The 24,048-nt window shown below is 39.7% G+C and overlaps 1 protein-coding gene across 4 annotated transcripts in view; it reads left to right on the forward strand.

Annotated features, from left to right (window-relative positions):
• Window positions 1–34: 34 nt before the first annotated feature.
• The window catches only part of ST3GAL3 (ST3 beta-galactoside alpha-2,3-sialyltransferase 3), a 193,535-nt gene continuing 169,521 nt past the window's right edge, over window positions 35–24,048 (forward strand). For 3 of the 4 annotated variants that reach the window (XM_009287281.2, XM_009287284.2, XM_009287283.2), the window contains exons 1-2: window positions 307–361; window positions 488–632. In XM_009287281.2, the coding sequence (XP_009285556.1) occupies window positions 518–632 (115 nt within the window). In that variant the 5' untranslated portion in view covers window positions 307–361; window positions 488–517. Of the gene's footprint in view, window positions 98–306; window positions 362–487; window positions 633–24,048 lie in introns of those variants that run through there. The other variant, XM_009287282.2, reaches the window with a different exon arrangement.

The following is a 24,048-nucleotide window of genomic DNA, read 5'->3' on the forward strand; positions in this document are numbered from 1 at the left end:
CCGGGCTCCAGCGGGGACCTGCGCTGCTCCCGGCCGGCTGGCGGGCTCCCGCGCGCCCCGCTGTCCGTGGGACGCCCCCAGGGAGCCCCTGGGCGCTGTGGGTTTGCTTTCTGGCGCGTCTGGGCTTTCCCGTGTTTGGGAGGACCGCGGTGCTCGCCAGGCCTCCTCGGCTGTGGCGGTTCTGGGAGTGATTATCTGAAGTGGGCTGGGGCGTAAGTGCAAGCAAGGAGTTGGGCTGCTGACCTTTCATAGCGTTGCGGTGCCCTCCTGCCTCTCCGGAACGGCATTTACCCTTGTGACAAAGCAAAGGCAGCTACTTAGGGTGGTAGTTCTTATTTCACTCATGTGGTTTGGGTAACTGGTGTGTTTTACCTTGTGGAGAGCACGGTTTGGGGTCTGTGTGTTATTGTGGGTATGGCATTGCGTGTTTTGGAAGGATGACTGTTGGAGAAGGTGGCTCCAACCTCAACCTGTTTTTCTTTCTCAGGTCATGTAGAAGAGCAGATTTAATGTGAAGATGGGACTGTTGGTGTTTATGCGTAACCTGCTGCTAGCTCTTTGCCTCTTTCTGGTACTGGGATTTCTGTACTATTCTGCTTGGAAGTTGCACCTTCTCAGATGGGAGGATTCAAGTAAGTATGACCACCGTGTAACTGTTTCTGGGCTCCCTAAAATGTCTGTTAAATAGTTGCAATAGTACTGAGGTGGTTCTGATTTAGTAGTATTAGGGGGATGTGATTAAGCCCAATCAAATGCTGGAGCTTTTAGTATACTTAAGGGGTTGAATTTGTGATTACCTAATGCTCTTTATGGCTTTACTTTTATTACTGGGTACAAAAGCAGGTTCACACTAGTATGAGAGACTTCAGGTCTTAGAATATTCTGTGTTTATGATTCCTAATTGTCAAAATACAGAGTTTGTATGCTGAGGCTTTTGTTCCCTGGATCTTTCCGTATATTTTAAATATGTAAGACAAGGGTTTTTTTTTCTCTCTGGTTGATTTTGATTTCTTTCTATAATCATATATGCTGGTTATCTCATCATCTTACTTTGTCCTTCAGAAATCCTCATCTTCCATTTATCTTCCATGTTATTATCTGCCAACTATCTGTCATCTAAAATGATGTCTCTCAACCTTTTTAAGTTGAAAGAGACATCTGACCTCATTGAATACAATCTGAGGATTGTACTGTGTGGTAATGCCATAGGAGGTTTTAGTTGCAGTGAGATACAAATTAGGCTGAGGTTTGTTTGCCCAGTTACTGCTCTTATTTTTGCTTCTGTTGATTGCTTTCTTGCTTGCATGTGAGAATTGTTTATTGAAAATATAAAAACAAGAAAACAATTCCCTCTTCTCCCCCTCCCGCCCAAAACACAAGCCAGCCTTCTTTGCAGCTGTTCCACGGGCTGTTTCAGATGTCTCACAGCCGACCGTTGCTCCCTGGATCAGCAGCTGAGAAACACTGATCCAGAAGGATTCTTTTTCTGTCCGACCAAAGCCATCGGTCAAATTCCATCTTTGCTGTACTGCGTTTCTGTGCATGCCACTGGAGGTTTCTACTGCAATGCTTATTAAACTTAATATTTTTCTATCTCTACATGCTCCATATCTGTTGTTACACACTCTAAGAAGTTTTGCGTGATGACAAATGATGACTTGGATATAATATTTGCACTGATGCAGTGATTTTGACAGGAAGACTGCTAAGGTATCTTGTACTAGAACAGGTATTGGAAGACTGAATTTGTAAAAGGAGATGCACAGTGTCTTTCTGAGCAGGGATTGTTTCTTCAGGTTTGTGCCTCAGAGAGGGAGTCAAAAATGTTGATTGTGACCTGAAAACTAGCACTTTTGTCAATGAGGTATAGAAAATCCTTCCTGCATGAAAATAAGTACAGAATGTAGTTAAAAGAATAGTTTTGCCGTATCTGCTGCTACATGATGATCTGTTACGAAACTATACCACCTGCCATCCTTTACTTCCTCCATACCACCAGCAATTGTGTTGGGACTTTCCAAGGCCTGCAAAGAAACCCTTCAGGCCACAACTTGTATGTGAACTTTGTTAAATGTGGAAGAGAAGCTTTGTGTTTATGTGCCATATACGAAGGTGCTGGGTGGGTTCTAAATTTCTTCAGGTTTCACCTCTTTGGATTTTGTGCCTTAGTTTTGTGTGCTACTTGTTATCTTACGCCATGTCAGTCCCTGGGGAGTTTTGTGGTAACTGTGCCTTGCGATGCAGTGTTACAAATCTGTATGCAAACATTGTGGATTTCTATAAATGGAACACTTTCACCTGGAAAGATGACTTTAAGTTGCAACCTAGTTAGAGTAATTTCTGTTGAGAGTACTGGCTGCTTTTGGGTACCCAGGACGTTCTGATTAGGAGCACTGTGAGGTGATGTCACAGACTTTTTGTTAGGTCTGTGTCTCCTTTTTTCTAATCGTGTGTAAAATGTGTTCTTCGTTTATTCTTGGAAGTTGCAGTGCTTGCGTTAAGCTTCTTCAACATGTACAAAGCAATGATGCTAGTTTGAAGATTTAGCTTACTGATCTTAATCAGTTGTCACAATTGATGTAGGCTGTACCATTGTTCCTTTTCTTCTAGACACTTTTATGGATTGTGTCTTAAACACCAGATGAAGCTCCTTGAAATATTAGTGTAAACAGCAGTCTAGTGTAAAAGGGCAAAATTTTATGTGATTACTTTTGAAAACAGTTAAGGTGGTACCAGTTTTCAGTTGATCTTCAGAGTTTTGTATGTATCAAAAAATGTTTTATTTATCATGTAATTTTACACAGGAGGAACTTATGCAGATTTAAAATGCAAATTTAAAAGCCCACATTGGGAAACTTGATATGAAGAGTTAATGTTAAGCTTCTATAAATAAGCTTGTGGAAGTTAACAAATGACAGAATTAAAGTTGCTCATTTAACCATGATTAGGGTTCCTTGAGCATGTGTAATATGATACAGTGTATAATGGTGCAATTATACTTTCTATTTTCTGAAGGGGAGCCTTGCTTAGTTCATTGCACAAGACAGGTGGTGCTTGATAGCTGTTTGTGGTTTTATTTCCTGAATTACAATTCAGTGTGTGACCTTGTAAATTTCCTTAAGATTGATACGATAATGCTGATGTCCCCAAAGGCAAAACTAAGTTAGATGTGTTAGTTTTGGGGTGCTTGATACACTAAGATTATTGATTTTATGTGTAAGTTAATCTTCTTATTAAATTATTTTCTCTTTTCTTGTGACCAGTGTCTTTATTCTGTGTAATAAGTAATTCTGTGTAATAAGTAATTCTGTGTAACAAGTCTTATGAGGAGCGGCTGAGGGAACTGGGGTTGTTTAGCCTGGAGAAAAGGAGGCTGAGGGGAGACCTCATCGCTCTCTACAACTCCCTGAAAGGAGGTTGTAGCGAGGTGGGTGTCGGTCTCTTCTCCGAAGTAACAAGTGATAGGACGAGAGGAAATGGCCTCAAGTTGCGGCAGGGGAGGTTTAGATTGGATGTAAGGAAAAATTTCTTTACTGAAAGAGTGGTTAAACATTGGACCAGGCTGCCCAGGGAAGTGGTGGAGTCCCCATCCCTGGAGGTATTTAAAAGACGTGTAGATGAGGCGCTTAAGGACATGGTTTAGTGGGCATGGTGGTGTTGGGTTGACGGTTGGACTCGATGATCTTAGAGGTCTTTTCCAACCTCAATGATTCTATGATTCAATGATTCTATAATAGTGACTCCCTAGCTTCAGTAGTCACATTCATCTTTTCTCTGTTCTGCTCTTTGTGGTAGAGGAGGCATGAAACTAAGCTGATCCTGACATCCGACACCCTTGCAATCTCTTCAGAGACTGGTTTTAGTAAACTTGACACCTGTATTTAATATCAGACACAAACAAATTTGCCATAGAGTATGGTGAAAAGTGTTTGATCTGCTTACTTCCTGCTTGTGTGGTTTGTTCACTTCATGTTTTAGAAAATGCCTGTGTACGTTGTTGTTACGGATGAATTTGAATGCTAACTCTGTAAGGAATCTAGTCATGCTGAGACTTCAATGTTTGTGTATTTAGCTGCTAAAGTAAATGAATAGTCAAAGTAATTTGTTTATTTGTACTTCTGACATCTCCAAGAAAGGAGGCTAAACTTCTGAATAGACTGAAAGATGCACGTCAATGTTTCTCTTACCATCTCCATTTAACTTTAAATCTGTCCTCCTTGAGTGATGCCTTAGTGAGTTCTGAGAGATTGTTCTCCTTACCGTGTGACTCTACAGCTTGCCAAAATACAAAGGAGAATAGGAAAGAATTAATTTTCTAAGGCTTATCTTTCCTGTGACAAGAATAGATTGAATTTGGCTAATGTGAACTAATTAAGGTTGAATTACGTTCAACTGCTTCTTCCATTCAAGACAAACCTCCAGTGACTGCTACCCTCCTCTCATCCTTTTAGTGAGTATCATGGCTGGCTACTCTTCCCCTAGCCTTGTTTCATGTCGGTGGCAATATATTGTTAGTGCTCAGAGCAGTAGCAAAGTGCAAAAAAAGTGGGGTGTGAAACTGTGTGAATGCAGGAGGGCCTTTGAGTTCTGGTGATCGTTGGGAGTATATGAGCAGTGTTTAGGACAGAGGTAACCTTTCCTTTTTCTGCTTTCTTTCCTGATTTCTGTAATGCAGCTTCAGTCTCTGACAATAGTGGTAAGAGATGTACGCCGTCCTTGCACATTCTTCCCAGACGGGCAATAATGACAGATGCCGCAGCCCTCTGATTAAGAGTGTTGAGTTGCATGGAGGTGTGCTAAGCACGTAGAACTGATAATGTGATGTGGGAGACAAAAAAGGAAATAAGTTTGGTATCAAGTTTAGCTGTCCTGTACATTCTAGAAGGACCTTGCAGCAGCAGATAATCATAACTCTGTTCATTGTGTTTCTGGACGCTGAGTTGTCAGGGAATTCTTACATAGTAATGGTAGTGATAGGAGCAGGTTTTGAAGGTCTGAGACGTGCACTGCAGCCTCTTTCCTAACAACTCCCTGTCCTATCCCTTCCACCTTCCCTGATGCATTTGGCTCAGAGGAGGAAGGAAGATGTTATCTGTACGAGTGTGAAGAAGACGGCACAGGGAAACGTGCCCCATTATCTTTGAAAAGTATGATGGGAGATGGAGTCTTGCTGACGGTGCCTCTTAGATTTGCTTTATCGGCTTGGAGGCATGCATTTTTACCCATAACTGAAGGACAGAATATAGTCATGTTACAATTTAATACTGATGTTTGTTACTTAACCTGGTATGTGTATAGCTGATTTTGCAACTTAAAAATGAATGTGTTGTAAGGAAGGAATGATTCCATTAAAAAATGTCCTGGCTATGGAAATATCGGACTCATTCCCCAAGGCAGTGCTTTTTTTTTTTCTCCCCCTCTCAAAGTATTGAAATATACTTGGGACAAGGACAGTGTGATGCCATTTTCCTGTTCTCTATTGTATTTCTATCTACATTAGCATTGAATTAATTTAAAGAAATATAGACTCTACTCTAGGTACTTTTGCCAAGACCTAAGTTAATACAATTTGTAGGTATAGATTTTGCGCTTGTCAGTTTGAATGTGGCTTTTGAAACATCTCCAGGTATCTTCTGTTAATGTCTTCATAAAGAAATCAAGTCACTACTCTCTCATCTGTTGCTCCGTGTTATTTTCAACTCTAATTCTGGAAAGGCAGCCAAAGAGATAAAGCTCTGGGAAGAGATTTTCTGAAGGTATTTCAGGATCCTTATCCTTTTTATTCTTTTTATTTTTTTTAATGTCTGTTTCCATGGAAACTGAGGAGACATAAACAGGCAAAACTGACTCACTTCTGGTTGCAGGTTTTTAGCCTGCCTGCATTTCCATGGAAACCAGTCTTGCAGCAAAAAAGGCTAAATTAATCAAAAGCAATCAAACCTTTATCTTTAATATAAATACTGATTTCTCTCTTTCAAAGTTAAATGGTATTTTTGTCAATTCTTGTATTAGGGACTAAAAATGAACTGAAGAAATGGATCTTTTAACAAGGGTTTGGAACATGCATGCTCTTTGTCATGTGGCTAAAGCCTCACGGTATGTGTGATGGTATGTAGTGTAGGTACAACTGTTGTATCTTGAGTTACTGGGAGTGTCGTTTGTTCTACATTAAGGGAGTGGATCTTGCATACACTGACATCTGACTACTTTCCATTCTGTTGTTTAATGAAAAACAAATGAAAAAAACATTCAGTCGGTGTGTGAGCACCTAGGCAACGGAGACAAACTTGTCCCCTTTGTGGAGAGAGGCATGTAATAGTTTCGTGTTCAGACCCTCATCTCTGGGAGTTACTGTCCTACTTGCCTTTGCCAGAAGAAGGAAATGCAGGAGTGCTCCTATAAAACATAACATCTCTGGGCCAGCTCAACTTGGCATTGGGAGCATAAATCTCTGATGAAAGTGGTTTGAGCTAAGCTGGCTGAATTTATGGTTAGGTGGGTGAGGGAGTGTATCCTTTTTTACTGTAGAATTACAAGGCACTCATACCCCTGTTGTGAGGGGTGGCAAGCAAATGGTGATGGTAACCATTTAAGTTGTTCTGTGTCTGTCTATGGCCTTAGCCTTGGGGGGGGGGGAGGTGTTCTTTACGGTAGACTTTATTGCTGTTGCTGCTGCTCTCTGGGCTGAAAAGCCTGAGAGACTTTAACCTTGTGTGCGTTAGCTTCTTTAAAAAACTGTTTTGGACAGTATTACGCAGCAGTATAAGTTTCCTGAAACCGTTGCTTTTTTGCTTTGCAGGAAGAGACTGGGAATGGCATTGAGATTGATTATTGTGAATTCACTAATATTTGAGTTACTAATAACTTCAAGGTTTGTTTCATCTACTCAGCTGTTCTGTAGTCTGTGTTAGTGCTGTACTTATTGCACCAAAATTGAGAACAAATGTTTAGAAAGTTCTCATAACATGGATCCAGCTACAGATTCAAGGACTCTCTTTGCTACTTTTCAGATGCTTCAGGGATTTGAGGATCACAATGATACTTTTTGAAATAACTTCCAAATAGGAAGTAATGTTATTGAGGCAGCAATGAATATTAGAAACAAAGATGCAAAAATAGGAGTTAAAACAACAGTTGTCTGTTAAAGTAGCTTAACTTTTTTAAGAATTCTCCTTTTGGGCTGAACTGTTCCACTTGTGTTCAGCTTGAAACTGAAAACTTTAGTGTACTAACTATGGTGGATGATTCTCTTATCTGTGCAGAGCACAGAAAAATGGATTTAGTGCACAGAAATTGTTACTGCTGTTCAAGTTACTTTGTGCTCTGGGTTAACCTGCCAGAATAAGGAGCATGGCTAAATTTAAACTCCTGCAACTCAGGACATTCAGTTGTGGTAGTATCTTCCACAGCTGTAACTGTGCCAGCCACTTTTCCCTTGGCTGAAGACAGATGTGTACGTTCCTGATTCCTCTTGCTCTGGCTTTTTGATGCAACCACACAGAACTGCCTGCCCTTTCCACCAGAGGCAGCTGCCTGCCTGCCACCAGGACAGAAGAGACAGTCTAGTCAGCGAATATGAATCAGAACTTTTAAGGTCTATAAAAGAGTTAAAAACGAAATAAAAAAAAAAAATCATGAGTGCCTCTCTGTCTTTTAGAAGGCAGTGCTTCACAAGGTAGGCCAAAGAAATAGGGGAATGAAATGCTTCATCTTTTTCTGACCTGTTACTGCGTATTTAGTGAAATACCCAACGTTACTTTACAACCTTGCTGTTCTAGGGACCCTGCTGTCTCTCCAGGAATTTCTAGTGCTGCTGTAATGTTAACAGTGCAGGACAAAACTCTGCTGGAGCAATGAGAAATGATGCGTGACAGAGCTGTTGAGGGAGGGAGCAAGCATAATGTTGCTTCGTCCTTGGGATTTCTCCAGAAGAAGAAAACTCCCTGAACACTCTTCAGGCTTTAGGAACCTATAGAGGCAGGTTTGGTGAAGGGCATTAAGAGCATAGCACCCTAAGCACTTTGTGGATCGAGGAGTGGCTGTAATGCTGTACTTGTACTCATCTTTATTCTGTCTTCATTTTAGCTTTTTCAGCCCTGGGTTACTGTTTTAGTTCTGAGCTAATACTGACTTTTTAGCAAGATAGAAAAGCAAAGTGCAAGAATATTTCTCCATCCCCCTACACACAGCTGGGCCTTAGTTTTGCATCCTAAAATAGTAAGGTGCTCTTGCTTCTCTTGACAACAGCAGTCTTGTTGCTGTTTGAGTCCCTGTTCAAGCCTTTATATTCCCCCTCTCTCCATTTGTGTGGCTAGCTGATAGGTGCAGTTGAGGAACTTGCCCGGTTTAAAACAGAGCATGGTTTTATTTGTTTCGCTCAGTTGACCTTAACCTGACTTAGTGTTTCACTTGCTTCACTTGATTGACTCTTGTGCATTTTCTCCCTGGCCCCACCAAGTTTGGGAAGGGTATGTTCCTGCGACTTTTGATAGGCGGACTGGGATAGTGTTCGTAAGGGGCAGCATTCAGTGTCTTACATGCAGCCGATGCTGCGTCCTCCGATACAGTTTTTCAGAGGTCAAAGTCAGCAGCTTTCCGTATTCTGGAAGGTACAATGCAGTGAAAGCACTTTACCTCTCTTAGCAATTGCTCTACAGCTGAGTGCTTTCAGGGGTGAAAGGACTTACTCATCTCAGCTGACTGTGAACCCCTTAGCAATGAGTTCAGCTGGAAACAATACCTCCCTGTGAGGACTGTCTCATCTGCGTTAGTGAGTGGTTCTTTGCCTTCCCTCCATCTTGTCACTGTACATCCCCGTGGTGCACAAAGTGTGCACCTCTGACCAGTAGCCATTGCAGCAATGGCTATTGTGCCTTAAGATATTACCAGCCTTAATGGCAGCTCCACCCTATCACTCATTTGATAGAATAGATCACGCAGACTTTCTCCATCGGCTTTAATACAGGCAGGCTGGCTTTGGGCACCTTTTGTGCCCATTTCAGTTCTGCTTCACGTCAGTTCTGCTGACGTTGTTGGGGCAATAACTTCTGGCACAAAGGAGTTAATAGGTGATTTGTCTCGAGTTGGACAGCTGTTGCTGCTGTGATCTTCTGACCGTGGCCTTAGTACTGATTCTGACCATGTCTATCACACTTAGGGATGTTTTGCAGAGGAAATTTTTCCTAGTTTGTTATCTTCTGCCAACCTTTTTGGTGCTCTTGTCACTATAACATCTCATTTTTTCTCATTACAGTCTGGCTTTACATCACAGTGTCAGGCTGAGGCAAGAAAACAGCCAAGCCTGGGTATGACTTGCAAGGACAAGTACAATTGCGTCATGAGGTGTAGCTCCGTATGAATTATGTATCTCTTCTGCACTTCAGAAGAAATGTAATTGTGCACCCAGGCATCAAGCAAAAAGTAATTTGTACTGTGTATGCATATGCTGAATTGATGTTTGAACCCGAGATAGCTGATTTCAAGTGGTTACTCCTTCATGGCACCACATGATTATATTGCTCTTTCTTGAGGAAGTAATAGCGTGTGAGGATAGTGCCAAAATTCTAGTCAGGTACAGAAACTACAGAATGTTTCTTAACCAGTTCTTGGTATTTTGAATAACCAAATGCCTAGACAATCCAAGATATATATATCTCCGAGGGTCAGAATTTAGCATTTCTTGCTCTGTTCCAAAAAAGAAAAATCAGAATCTGTTAAAATTAGCTAATTCCATTTTTAAGAGCTTATAAACGTATGTGTTGCTTGTCTTTTAACTTTTTTCAGATGATGCTAGGATCTCCCCTACTTTAACTCAGTCCCTGTTACAGCATGTCATTTTTTTCGCAGCTGTGGATTTCAGTGTTAGGGACACTGATTAAATGTGAGGTTCATCTGAGCTGCAACAGTGCAGTAAGTATGCCCCTTAATAGCTCCTGGAACAAAAAAAGTTAACACAGTGTAACTACAGAAAAGTTTAACCCGTGTCTTTTCTAGCTACAGTGAGTGTGCATGTTCTGTTTGTTCAAAACATTATGCACAGATGCATGTATGCTTTAAAAGAAGTAGTGAAAATGGGATTGCACAGAAATCAATAGAAGTTGAGTTTTCCCAACAGGTAAGTAGCTGATGGCTTCCTACATATGAAGGCTTACTCTAAAGAAATGTTGACAAAGTTAATACTTTATAAGTGCAATTGCATCTTTTTATCTTTGTCAGAAATTAGTCAATCTCAGAATGGCTTTAATAATATGTAAGTATTGCTTTTCAGCTGTGATTGTGTCTAGAGACCCTAATAAAAAAAAATGTGCTGAGACACATTTCTTGGGATGAAGGGTCATAACTTAAATAGACTTGACTCAGGAAGGCAGAGGAAGCTGAGGCACAGGAAAGTGAAATTATTCTGTGTCACACAGCAGCTCAAGGGCAGAGCTGTGAATAGAATAAAGGTCTCAAGGTTCTCGATCTAGCGTCCAGCTGGCCAAATGAGGCTTGCTCTCCTGTAGTTAAGCATTCTACATCTGTGTAGTTCAGGAGAGCAGTAATATGCTGAAGTTGCTTGCTTGGGGCAGAGATCGTCTGCTGATATTTGTAAAAACACAACAGTCTTTCAAAGTACTGTATTGATAATAACAAAACTGGTGATGGTGTGCATGGGCAGTGCTGGTGGCTTGATGTAGGTACTGTAATTAGGGTATGATGTGGCTAGTGTAAGTTGCTGCTAGAAGCTGCCTAAGATGCAACTGTGGAAGTGCCTTAAGAATTAAGCGTACAACCTGAACAGTTGTAGATGCTGGTTTGGGGTTTTTCAACCTTCAGATTCACCACATCAAAGGCACCGTACTGCAAGCTTGCCAGCTGCATTAATACTGCAACTGCCTTTTTCTTTTTGAAGGTAGTATATTTTTTTATAATGGAAAAGTTTAATTTTGCTCTCCATACTCAAACACAGAACTCTCTTTTCTGCTATTTAAACTTTAAAAAAAAATTATGCTCAGGTGCAGACTAAGCTTCTAGAATTTCTGCTCAAAGGATGAAAAACTCAGCTTTTGAAAAGAGGGGAATAATGGAACAGTTCAGGCAGTTTTAACCGTAGCAATCACTAATGCTCTAGGTATAATTAGAAATCTAATTACTGTGAATTTAGTTGCTAAGACTTTTCTGCCTTTTGAGACTTGCCCCGCACAATTCTATCAGTTTCCAAATAGAGCATAGGTGGTTCTCCATCATACTGCTAGGAAATTAGTAATGCTGCTTTTTTCTGTATAGCACTGTTGCTGTAACCTCTGTTTAGAAGTGCTTTATCTGAACATTGGAAAGGCTTTTATTATTTTTAAATATGATTCATTATAAAATTTATTTCTATATATTTGAGTTCAGAGCTTTTGTGTTTGGGTCCAGTACTTCATTAGAAGCAGAAGCCTGAGTTAATACAATGTAAAGACTGCAAACTGAATTCTAGTGAAAAAATGTGTTAATTCTGATTGAACTTTCTAAATTGGCTTCATATTTAAGGATGCTTCAGATGTAGTTTGAATATTTCTAAACTTCTGAAATACAAGTTTGCACATTGAAAAATAGGCCTTAGTTGCATTACAAAAATACGAAAGCTTCAGTACTGTATAATAATGTATTACTTCTGCTTGCTGCATATTTTGTTTCCCACAAAGTTAGTTTTAGAATTACAGCATATTGTATTATTTGAGAAATAATTTGTGCTTCTGTGAATAGAGACCGTGCCGTTTTATGAAGGGACTGCCTTTAGGTTGGTGTTTCCTGACCTTTGAATGCTTTAAGTTTCTTGATGTAGTTACTAAAACTTTTCTTTTTTTAAGAAGAATTAAAAACAGCTCATAAACTAGGCTAAGTACTCTTTATCATGTACTCTCCTATGCAAATTACACTTCCTGCTTCAAAGGATAGATGGATGAAGGACTAGAGAAATCTGCTGTTGTCTAGTGATTTGCTGCTTTTCTGATACAGCCTTGATGCAGATGCAGAATTTCTTCTTGTGATTAACTGTAAGTATGGCTTCAGAAAATGGCAATTGAGAAGCGAGAGGAATGATCAGGTGAAGAACAAAAAACTTGGTATTGGGAAGTTCACTCATTTCTAGCAAACTTTGTAGCATAAAAAAGAACTAAGATAAGAAATTTTTCTGCAGACTTCAATGTAATTTCAGGAAGTGAGGGCTGCTTTGATTTTATTTAAGACTTAACAGTGTAGCCAGAAGGTTTAAAAAATCCCTCTTGGTTGTTGTGTATTAATTGCTGGTTTTGACATAATGCTATGCTAGTATAAGTATACTTTGCTCAGCAGTCATGTGTTTGTGCCTTTGCAGGGATGGAATTACCCCATAAGTAGCTTTCCTTATCCTTGTCCCTGTTCACGGTGTTAACTAATCTTGTGATGGTTTCTTTCTTCAAGGACCTGTTTATAAAAATCTTTGAGATAGCTGTATGATTAATTTTGAATTTTTCCATTGTTTGCCTGGAAGAGCTCGACAAAACCTGTAGGACAATTTACTCCGCAGCCCGCTTTGCTGCTTGTGTTGTGGACCAGCTGGATTTGAAGAGTTGTTCACGCTTGTGTGAAAGTGTTTAGTAGACGTGTGATATTTACTGTCAAATCTCTTCTCCCTGAGAGGTCTATATAATGTACCTGGAACTGTCTGCTACGGTATCCCTATTACCTCTTCCTGCGTGAGCAGTTTTTTTTTTTCTTTCTTGTTTTGTGCTTGCCTGTTTCTATAAGCAACGATTTTTTTTTTTTAGAAGGCACACTGTGTCTCATGCTTGAAGTGAAAGTTGCATGGGATATTGTGATTTTTTTTTTTTTTTTTTTTTCCTGAGGAATTAAGTTTTTTGCTTGGTTCTCTGATCTAATTTTTTTTGGTTAAATGCTTTAATCTTTGTAAAGACTAAATAACATGATAGGGTAGGTAATGTGAAATGAATTCTGGACTTGCTGTACTGGAAAAATTTCTGCTGAGCCCATGGCTAAGCAGCTTCTGCTCCTCTGGCTTGCATTCAGATATGCTGGAAAACTTGTTTGTATAGCGAATTGGACCAGGAAACTGATATAGTGTGAAAATAGAGGCCTTCTCGTCCCTCTCCCTCCAGCTCTTTAGGAAGTGTTATTTTTAATCCATACCAGGCAGGCTGACATGCTTAAACCAGTATTTTTGTTAAAATATTCTTGCAGCCACGCAGGTGAAGGGTCAAGCTTGAAAGGCTGTGGCTTGTTGAAGCGTGTGGTTATTGCAGGTACCACGTGAGGGCAGCAGATGTCTTCTGCTTCACCCCCCCACCAGCACTCCCGTGCCACGTCAAAACCTATTGCAAGTTGAATAAATATTATTTTTTAAAAAACAACCCACAAACGAAACCCCCAAACAAACCAGAAAGCACAGTATTCTTCTTTCCTTTGCAGTTACAAAGTGGCAGCTGCCATTCCCTGGGTGAACTTTAGTAAATACTACATTAAAAAAACCCCTTCTACAGAGTCATTTGGTTTTAGAGTAACTTAATTTGGAGGAACCTTGCTATTCATATCCAGTCCACTACTGTTGCCAATAGCTATTTTCATAATCTGATCAAGTCCTATCTTGTGACAAGTTTCTGGTTTTGCCTCCTGACACTCCTATTCAGGAGGTCTTTTAGTGCCTTATCCTAATAGCGGGAATTTTTTTTTTTTTAAATTCGGTTGAAATTATGCGTATGCCCAAAGAATCTGAGGAGAGTGGGAGACATTACACAGGGATGTAAGGTTTTGAGTACCATGCTTGTGTTATTGCAGAGGGAAGAACATCTAGACAAATCTAAAATTCTTAGGAAACCAGGCTTCATTACTTCAATTATTTACAGAACAGCTCATTTTATTTAAAGGACTTTTGCTAGTTGAGGAGAAAGAAGAAAAGTTTTAACTATGTAATCTTATCTCATGGGTTGGTGCTGTGGTGAAAATCTGGATGCTTCTAATTCTGAGATCCTTCTTGCAGACGTTGAAGCAGAGAAGGAGAATAAAGGATGAAAGACACATTTGATAATTTGAACTGCTTTTCATCAGGTAGAATTTATATGAGAACTGAAGACCAAAAAATGCTGAAGTCCTCTGCCAAGTGATGATGACATGTTTATAATTTTTAAAACAACTACTGCTGTTAATTTCACGTACTTTAAAGAGAGAAGCAAAATAAAATTTTGGGGAGACAAGTTTGTGTTAAGAAGCACATCTGTTGTATCTCTCTTTCATGTTTCATGGCAAAATCTGTATGGGTAAGTTCTGCCCCTCTGTCACGGGTAACAGTCTCATGTAAGAACAGCTGTGTCTGGTCAGACCAGAGGTCCACATAGCGTGGTGTCTTAGAAAACTGTCAGTGGGATTAGCATTTACTGTTGTTTCTCCCATCCCACTTTCCTATCTTCCTGCAATGTGTGATCTTTGATTTCCTGAGATAGATGTGTTGTCTTTTCATGTAATAGTGCCTGCTAAGATTTTCTGACATAAACTTGTCTGACTACTTTTCAAACCTATATATAAGCTTCTCGTACCATCTTCCCATGGTATTGAGCTTCCCAAACTAATGGTGTTGTGTGAAAAAGCACCCCTAAAGCATAGTTAAAACATAAATGAGTTAAGAAGATGGGGAAATAATTCAGTTTTTCTAGAAACATTTGGTAAAATTGCCCTAAATGAATGGCAAAGTTTTCTGTTTGTTTGGTTGGTTTTTTTAAGAAGTGATTAAGAAGATAGTGTTGTGAATGTTTAACTCTGAGGAGAAATTACGATGAGAGTCTAAGAATTTATCTGGGTTCAGAAAAGAATTTAGTATCTGTATAGAGGTTGGAAAAAATAAGAATGTCTGACTAACCAAGATTTTAGAAAGCCAGATTTGGAAGGAAAATGAATCTTACTTCAAGGTATTAAACTTCTTTATGTGAACTTACTAAGAAAAAAAAAATATTCTGATTGAAGGTTTCTTTTAAGGATGCCTCAGACATGATTAAATAGAGGCGTATTCCTTTCCTGTGAATTTTTGCCCTAATCTTGTAGCGGATGCTCTCGACAGAGGGATTCCTGTGTATTGACATCTGATGATTTTGGGTTCCAGATCTACCCTTTTAGGAAACCTATTCCAAATTGCTGCGCTTTTCCAAATGTTTTCTATGTTGTAAGCACCTGAAAGATTAAGTGCATGTATTACATTATTTCTTTGAAAACAACTAATCTTTGTACTTGTTAGGTTCACATGTGGTAACTATTGATACGAGATCAGCTTGAAGATGAAAGTAGATTTATTCTAGCAAAGCAGGGTTAAATTTGGAATTAGGCTTGGGAAATATTCAGAATTAGTCTGTGGTTGATGCTGGTCTCTTTGTTACTTTCTTATATCATTGTTTTGAAACTCAGAAAAGCTTAATAATACTGTCTTCTGGCTCAGGTTGTTTCTGAGAAGTAAATTAAGGCTTATTTGGAGTGACCAATCAATCAATCAATCCCTTCCTGATTTGCTTTTGTAGCAAATTAAGAAAGCAGTGTTTTTCTGGAGCAGAATCTCTGTCTCTTTATTCTGTCGTTTAAAACAGAATCCTTTTCGCTTCTCTCTCACCTGAGTTTATATTCATATATTTTTTTCTGGGCCCATTTAGCCATTATCGTTGCAGGCTTAGTAGTAAAAAGAGCTTTTACTAAATGTAGCTGCAGTATACTCTCACATTTGTATGCACACACGTGTACCATGTGAAAAGTGGGAAAAAACAGTTTTCATCTTGTATTATGTGTCCAAATACAGAAATCTAGAGAAAATACACCTACATTTATTAGTCTTAATGTGCCCCTTACTGTCCAATTCTTTCTAGTTTAAAATATCTTTCAAAAAAATTCAGTGTTTTTAAGAACAGAGCAAGACTTTGCAAAATTATAGGATAACACAGTTGGAAGGAACGTAAGGAGGTCTCTAGTCCAACCTCCTGGTCAAAATAACATCAGTTATTAGGTGAGACCAGCTCTTTATCAGTCAGGTTTTGAAAACCTCCAAGAATGGAGACTGTACAACCTCTCTGTACAACCTTTTCCAATGCTTCACTGTCTTCATGGTGAACAGACTTTTCTCTCTCTTGTTTCAATTTATGCCTGCTGCCCCTCATCGTCCCACCATGTGACACTTCAGGAACCAGGCACTGTTTTCTTGGTAATCTTCCTGCAGGTGCTGGAGAGCTGCTGCCCTTTTGTCTCCCCAAAGCTTTGTCTTCTGCCGGCTAAACAAGCCTCGTTCCCTCAGTCTCTCCTCATAGGTCTTGTGTTAGTGCCCTGGTATTTGATCATCTGCACAATCCCTTGTTTGTCTGTAGCCCTCCGTAGAGACCAGGCATGATGCATTAAGACAGAGGGCTCATTGTCATTTGGAGGGGTTTGTGTTTTTGTTGGTTCCTCCCCGCCCCGAACTTCTTACTGTTTCATGTCAGTTAAATTGTTCCATATACTTTCTGGTATTTCACCTTCTGTTTCAAACATCTCTTTATTGTGCATTTGTTGCACTGGAGGTGCATGGTGCCTGTATTGGAGCTTGCTGAAGAAATGCCAGATCAATGAAGGGGCACTTACATTCAATATCATACATTCAATGTTATTGAATATACAATAACGATATAGGTAATGCTGTTGCTACCACAAAGGCCCTTTGCTTCTCAAGAGGCTCAGTCCAAAAGTAGTCACTGTTAAGGGAGTATAGATCAGAGGGATGAGTAGAAAAACAGACTTCAGGCAACAGACACCCTCTCTAGGCAACCTGTTCCATGGTGTTCTAGTAGAGAAATTTTTCCTAACGTCCAGTCTGAACCTCCTAATTTGTAACTTGTGGCCATTGTCACTTCCTTCCCCTGAAGGACTCGTAGAATGATATGGGCATTGAATATGTTTTCCATATGTCTACTTTTTTTTCTATAAATGTAATTGTAGGTAGAAAGTAAAGTCCTGAAGGCAGTGTGAGAAGTGGAGTATTCCAAGATACTTAGAGCTCTCTCTTGAAATTCCAGAGCTCAACAGATGAGAAAGTCAGTGAGGAAAGGCAGTGGCTGTTTGTGCAATACTACTAATTTAGGCTCTGAGTACTTGGCACGCAGCTATTCAGTAAGCTCAGCATAACAAAGAACTATTTGGAAGAGGATGGCTGTTACAGACTGCTGTGTAATCAGACATCAAGGACTGCTGTGAAGATGGTGGTTGCACGGGAGGCCATGCATGTGGTAATTGGTTCCCTCTGGAGAAGACAGTGCTGCTGAAAATAGCTGGATTGGGTGTGAACACTGCTGCGTTTGAACTGCTGCTGCTGCTGCCAGCTATTCATGATAGGCATGTCTGTGTTGTGACTAAAAATGTGGAGATGTTTGGAGTGTTGAACACAGGTTTGATCTTCACTGAAGTGACTACAAATTTGGGTTTGCAACCAGTTTCAAGGGGAGTTGGGCAACTGCAGCGTGTTGCATCCAAAAGGACCAGTGCCCTTAATGTCTCCCTCGTGTACTTGTGTTTGGTTTTTTTCTAATCCTTTTGAGCATTTGTATTGCTTATTCTGTCATGTTTCAACTTTCTGGACTTCTTTCTTCAACTCCTGCTAGTTCTGCAGTTTCTGGTATAGCGCAGACGTTATTTTCCAAACTATGTTTGAGGTAGTTTATTTTTTTAGTCAGGCATCCACACTAAGCTGTTTAAATTTCTCCCATGGATTGCTTCATTGATTCAAAACTCTGTGGTATAGGAACACTTGAGGTATTCCCTTAGTTGTGCAATAAGATGTGGGCTGGTGGTGACCACAGTCTAGTATGTTGCCGATTCATCTACCTTTTGAGTCCTTTTAGCCACTGCACGCGATTGTCTGTCTTTCTGTCTGCAGTGACTACACCAACAGTATGGTTGTCTCTTTTTCATAGCAGCTCCACTTGTCCTTCAAAGGTGAGATTTCCAAAGCGTGCAAGCTAATAATCAATGACAAATACCATAATCTCTTTTCTTTCAGTAAGGGTTGAGAAGTGAGTATATTCCTCTTCTAAGCTATTTTCTCTTAAAATAACTTTTATCAGTTCCTCCTAGCATGTGCCAGTGTGCAGTTTATAAAAAAAATTAATTAAAAAACATTATTTGTGGTATTTCCTTTGTCCATGTCCAGTGGGAGCTATTGGGATGAATATTTCCAGAAGGCTTCATTTTGCATTGATTGCTGGGTGGTTCCCTTCCTACATCCTGTACAGTGTGAAGCCTCATCTCTGGAATGTCTGTCTGGTCCCATAAAATGTTTGGGGAAATGTGGTTATGTGCTATCACGTGGGGTATAAATCCCCTGCAATTGCACATTGGATGCTGTACTCCCAGACAGGATTATAAACTCGTGGAGTCGCTTGTATATTAGAAGTTTCATCTTGAAGATAGGAGCAAATCCAAGTTAATAGCTTTTAATTTCTCATTTCCCCCATGTTGTTTCTCCAAGGCAAATGCTTTTGGCTTCTCTTAAAGGACAGCCTTGAAATTGTCTCAAATTTCTAGATGAATGCTGGGCAATTGTCCTGAGAAAGAAGTTATGTTGCTGTGATTGTAACCATCTTGGGACTTGGGCTGTATTGGAAAATAACATGTCTTCTGCCATAAGGCAGAAGCCTCCTTATTGCTGTCCTGATATTAAAAATGGGTGAAACTTTTTTTTTTTAAAAAAGCACTAACAGCAGAAAGATGTGAGAATAGCAGTCCTGAACAGTCAATCTGTAGGTAAGGAAGAGATGGTGTTCCAAAAAATGTATTTAAGTTTTAAAAAAATAATTAGTTTTTATTTTTAACCCCTAAAATTTCACTTATTTTCATATTTATATTATGTATCTCAGTGCCATTATCTAGCATTTTTGTACTCCTGGCACTGTGTCTTTTAGCCCAGCTACCGCACTGGCATTAAAAAACAACTGGGAATGAGCTGGAACTGCAAGGCAGTTTCGTTTCCTGTTGTATAACTCTTTAGTTACTTTCTAAGATACTTGAGTAAATATTTAATTTGTAAACTGATTGTCCTATTTTTTTTTTAGTGTAGATTGATATACTGTTTATTTTCTTGATTATCTGATCTTAAATATTGCTACTCATTTTAGAAGCTGTATTTTTTAACAATGGCCACTCAAAATGTTTTCCTTCATAGGAAATTGTAGAAAATAACCTTGGAAGGAACTGCAGGAGGTCTTTCTCCGGGCCTTTAGAAACAATATTTTTAACATCATTTTATGACAACATCTGTCAGAAGTAGTCTATAAAATCTAATGATGGAAACTTGGACAATCTATCCCAGTACTTAATTATTTTTCCCTGTAGACAGATTTTTGCTGATGTCTACTCTAAACCACTTTGGCTACAATCAAGTCAATTGCAAGCTTTTCTGATCCTCACTTTCTTCCCCCCTGCCCCCCCCCAATAGGTGTTTATGTATTTTAGGTTAGTTGACAGGCTTCTTTCAGTCTTATTTTCTTCAGATTTGGGATTTTTAATCTTTCTAGTGGAGAAAATTTTTTGGAATCTAGTAATTCTTACTTCTAAAAACTCTACAACTTGTGCATATGCTTCTTGGAGTGTGGTACTCCAGAATATATTTCTTTGGAGGCTCTATCTGTATGAGTGGAGTAGAAAAATGTGGCTTGCAGTTTTGCTCTAGTTCATGCTTTTCGGCGCAAAGACCTTGGGGTTTCAGTATCGTGGTGCTGATTTAGATCAGCTTGCCGCTCACTATAACTCATTATAACACCATTTGTCTGCTTGGAAGTACTGTGTTCCCTTGCCAAGATTCAAATATTTGTATACTTGCTGTATACTTGGATGTCTTGTTGCTGTTGCTATGGAATGTATAAAAATGTGGTTCTGAGTTTGCTCTGATGGAAAGACATGAAACCATCTTTGAAGCTTCAAAGTTGTGTCCTTTGGTCAAAGGCAATTGACTGCTGTCTCCCATCTCTTCAGAAAAAGACACTGAACTAGGTGGAAGTGTCTTGTTAGCAATATCATTATGGACAACATGTTTTGTTGGGTTTCTTTCAGTTTCAAGCTCTGTAGACGTTTTCTGTCATGTGTATCCCTGCCCTGATATGCTTTCTAGATCAGGCAGTATAGGGTTCTTTTCTACTGCAAGTTGTACAAATTTGTTTCTTCTCTGTACTGAAGGATTTTTACTTTCTATTTTTATTTTTTTCTGAAGACAGGTGGTGTGTAGTTTTGGATTATACTTCAGTGTATTCGTTCACAGTTCAATTTTGGGATAGTAATCTTAACCACATGATCTAGTTAGAACATTCCTTGCTCTTGTATGTCTTTTCCTCCTTGCTGCTTGTTCATACAGGCATTCTGTGATGAATATGCTTGTGCTTCAAATCAAGCTTAGGAGCATTTTTTGCCCTATAGTGCTCATATAGTCTGTGCTTATCCTTCCTCCCCTTGCTTTCCACACGATGTGAGAAGAACAGTATGTACACCCGGTTTCTGAATTTCTCTGCTGATAAAGATCATCAGCTAGACACTGTGAGGGTGGTGTTTCCTGAAGTTCATGGCTTGTGCTGAAGCTTCACAGTGACCCTCTATGAATGGGTCTGGAAACTTCATCCCAAGGAGAAGCTAAGGGACTCTCTGCCTGACCTCACCATTTCTGGTCTTGCTGTGCTGAATCTGCAATGTCATGGTCCTTCTTCCAGCATGGGGATGGTGGGTGGTCATAGGATATCAGAAGTAGAGGAGTCTGCCTGTGTTGTTACCCCTGGGGCTATTTGCAGATGGGATGTAGCCTTCAAGTTGCTTTTTGAAGAACCTTCTGATAGAATATTTGGATTTCTCTATGATGTGTGGCTCTTGGATGATGCACTGATTTTAAAATCTAAAAGCCACTTTTGGCTTTACAGAAATGATCCAGAAAATATTACTGTGCTGTTGACTGGCTCTGGTCTTCCTTAGAGAATAGTCTTCAAAATTTTTTTTATTTTTTTTTAAATTTTAAAATTATTTTTAAGGCTAAAACTATCTGTCATTTTCCAAACACAGAAAAAGGTCTTGGTTACAATGTTAATCTATGTCTTTTCCCAACCTAAAACCTGGCTCTGTAGTGGGAAGAAACGACAAACTTCGAACATCTTTACAGGATACTAGGTAGTTAATGAATAAAGCAAGGTAGGTGTTCTTGATGCATCTGGTGTTCTTAATGGTCAGGGCTGGGCTTCATCTTATGCTATGCTGCTTTGTAACAGTAGAGGGTACTGTTGGTGTAAGATAAAAAACGATTTTTTTCACATGGAGCTTGGTTTGTTTTTTTTTTTTTTTCCCCCTCCTAATATATTGGTCATTGGAACTGTTGACATGTTATTACATAGTCATCTTTGGGTCACCGCCTCATTTTCATCCCATCCATTTATGGATTTACTAAGTAGTTTTGTGGACAATCCCCTAATTAAGTATGAATGTTTTCTCATTATTTTTGCTGTCACAAAAAGTGCTTCAAAGATGTGTCTTCTGATATAGCTTGTTTTTCCTTCAGTGTTGTGGAAAGACTGTTCCTTCTTTGTTCTAGATTGAGGCGTTGATTATGCTGGACAGCTTTGCAGAGAGTTTTTCTTCTGGAGATAAAGTATAAAAAAGAACAGTAATGGTTTGGGGACAAAGTTGCAATTATTCCATCTCTTTTGTTGGACAGCCTTACAACAATCTCTTCTCCTCTGTTTTATTTACCACATTCTTACATAGTCTCTGGCCGCTGTTCACCACAAAGTTGTGTTTTATTTGAATGTCAACAGGTGTGCAGTTATTTAAGACCTGCTTTTAAGGAATGTTACCGCTTTGCCAGGGATCATTTCAGTTCTGTGGAAAGGACCTGAGCTTTCCAAATCTAAGTTTCTGAGGGTATAGTTACATGGTATGTTGATTTTGGTGGCAAATCTGCTGTAAGTAACTGCATAGTAGCATTTTTAAGGAGTATTTTTGGCGGTTTTTGTCCCATACTTTTTCAGTGATCTGGTTTACAACCTCCACACACCCTGTGAGCAGTTGTCTTGGCACAGCTATGCTGGGGGGAGTGCAGTGATGTCCTGGGCCGCACAGCGTGTGAAAATTTCCTTAATTTTGCTTTGCTGCCAAAGTAGTGTGTAAGTACACCTTGAGGTTGGTGTTAATTTGGGGTTGGAATTGGTAATCCCGATGGGAGTGAGATACCTTCAGTTTGGTCGCTGCCGTATTCTAACTGTACTGTAACATACTTACGCTGTTGGAAATCTTAATATGGGCTTATTTGATATTATGCTGGCAAAAAGTACTACTTTGTGAGTAAAGTTTTCCACTTGGCAAACTGATTTAAGCCATATGTCAGAAAAGACCCCTTGTAAGTACAAGATATAGTAGATACAGTAGCAAACTCATTGAAGCCCCAAGTTCTTCAGCAGCTGGGTCTACCTTTCATTATGGCTTGTCCACATGGATAATTTTACTGGTACTACAGTGTGATTTCACTGGGAGAAGACCTTATGTAGACAAGCCTGAAAGAAATTTATTCGTAGGTCCCTGATAACTGTTTTCCCAATCTGTCTTCATTCTTCTGCATGTTTCTGGGATGGTAGGGTAGCTTTTAGTGATGGAGTCAGTTAGGAGCAGGAAACAGAAGAGAGATGTCTGGTAGGGGTTGAGCCAAGATGGAGAAGGAGTAGATAGAAAGGTATTGGTGTGCTTTTGGGCTTTGGCTACAGGAAACACTGCTAGCACTGGTTATAAACGTGTTTTGAAACATCACTTGTTCTTTGCTTCAACCCTACCCCTTGTTTCTACTGCTTACCTTGAGCCAGCTTTTTCTGTTCAACTGATTGCTTGGCAAGCAATGCCAGCCTACTCTAAAACAGCAGAAAACCAAAAGGGAAAGGTGTTTTGTCAGTTTGACCTTTCAACCAGGGGAGTCTTTGTGATGGCTCAAAGGAAGGGACATGGGGGAATGGGTTCAGGGGCTGTTTGGGGCTGCATTGTGAAGCTGTGCCTTCTGTGGCATCACTGTTTAAATTTTCACTAGCAGAATGTGGGACATTAATAATCCATCTGCTTGAAATCTTCTGATGGGTAAAATTTGATGGGGGAAATTGTCAGTGCAGGACACTTCAGTCACGCTGAGTATATTGAACAACTGCAGAGAAACTGCCTGGATCCTGCGAGCTAATTTGGGTAATTCCTGGCCAGAACACTCCAGTTTGCTCACTGTTGTAATTAAGTGGCTGCTCCTCTTGTGAGAGCCAGTAGTAAAGAACAGTTTATTATGGGTAATAGTCATGACCTCAACAGGATCATTCTTGGATTTTCACTCCTGGACTCAAATAGTAGCCGTAACAATACATTTTATTATCCTGGGAAGGAAATTCTTTGTAAGTGAACCCTAACCTTATAGTTATTAGATTTATCCTGTGCTCAACTCGGGATAAATTAATTTCTCACTTTGAAATGCGTTTTTAAGACTTCTTGCCTGGCATAGCATTACTGGCAGACTGGAAGGTTTGTCTTTTTTGCAGTTGACTCCTCTGTGTTTCATTTATTCTGAATCAGTCTAACATGAGGGGAAGTACTTGCACTAAAACCCTCAGAGCAATGCTGATTTAGAACAAGGGTGTTTCACAGAATCACAAAATAGTTGAGACTAGAAGGCACCTCTGGAGATCTTCACCCTCATAGTACAATTGTTTTTTTTTCTTCTTATGTTTAAATAGAATTCCCTGCTTTTCAGTTTGTTCCCATTGCCTCTTGTCCTTTCATTGGGCACCTCTGAGAAGAGTCCGTCTCTGCCTTCTTTATTCCTTCCCATCAGGTTACATTACTAAGATCCTCCTGAGCCTTCTCTGCTCAAGGCTAAACAATCCCAGCTCTCTCAGCCTCTCATATGGCAGATGCTCCATTCCTTTAATCATCTTAGTTCGCTGGACTTGCTCCAACAAGTCTCTCTTGTAGTGGGGAGCCCAGCACCGGACCCAGCCCTCCAGCTGTGTCATAGAATCATAGAATCATTGAGGTTGGAAAAGA

The sequence above is a fragment of the Aptenodytes forsteri genome, unplaced genomic scaffold, assembly GCF_000699145.1.
Source record: "Aptenodytes forsteri isolate BGI_AS27 unplaced genomic scaffold, ASM69914v1 Scaffold119, whole genome shotgun sequence".
NCBI lineage: Eukaryota > Metazoa > Chordata > Aves > Sphenisciformes > Spheniscidae > Aptenodytes > Aptenodytes forsteri.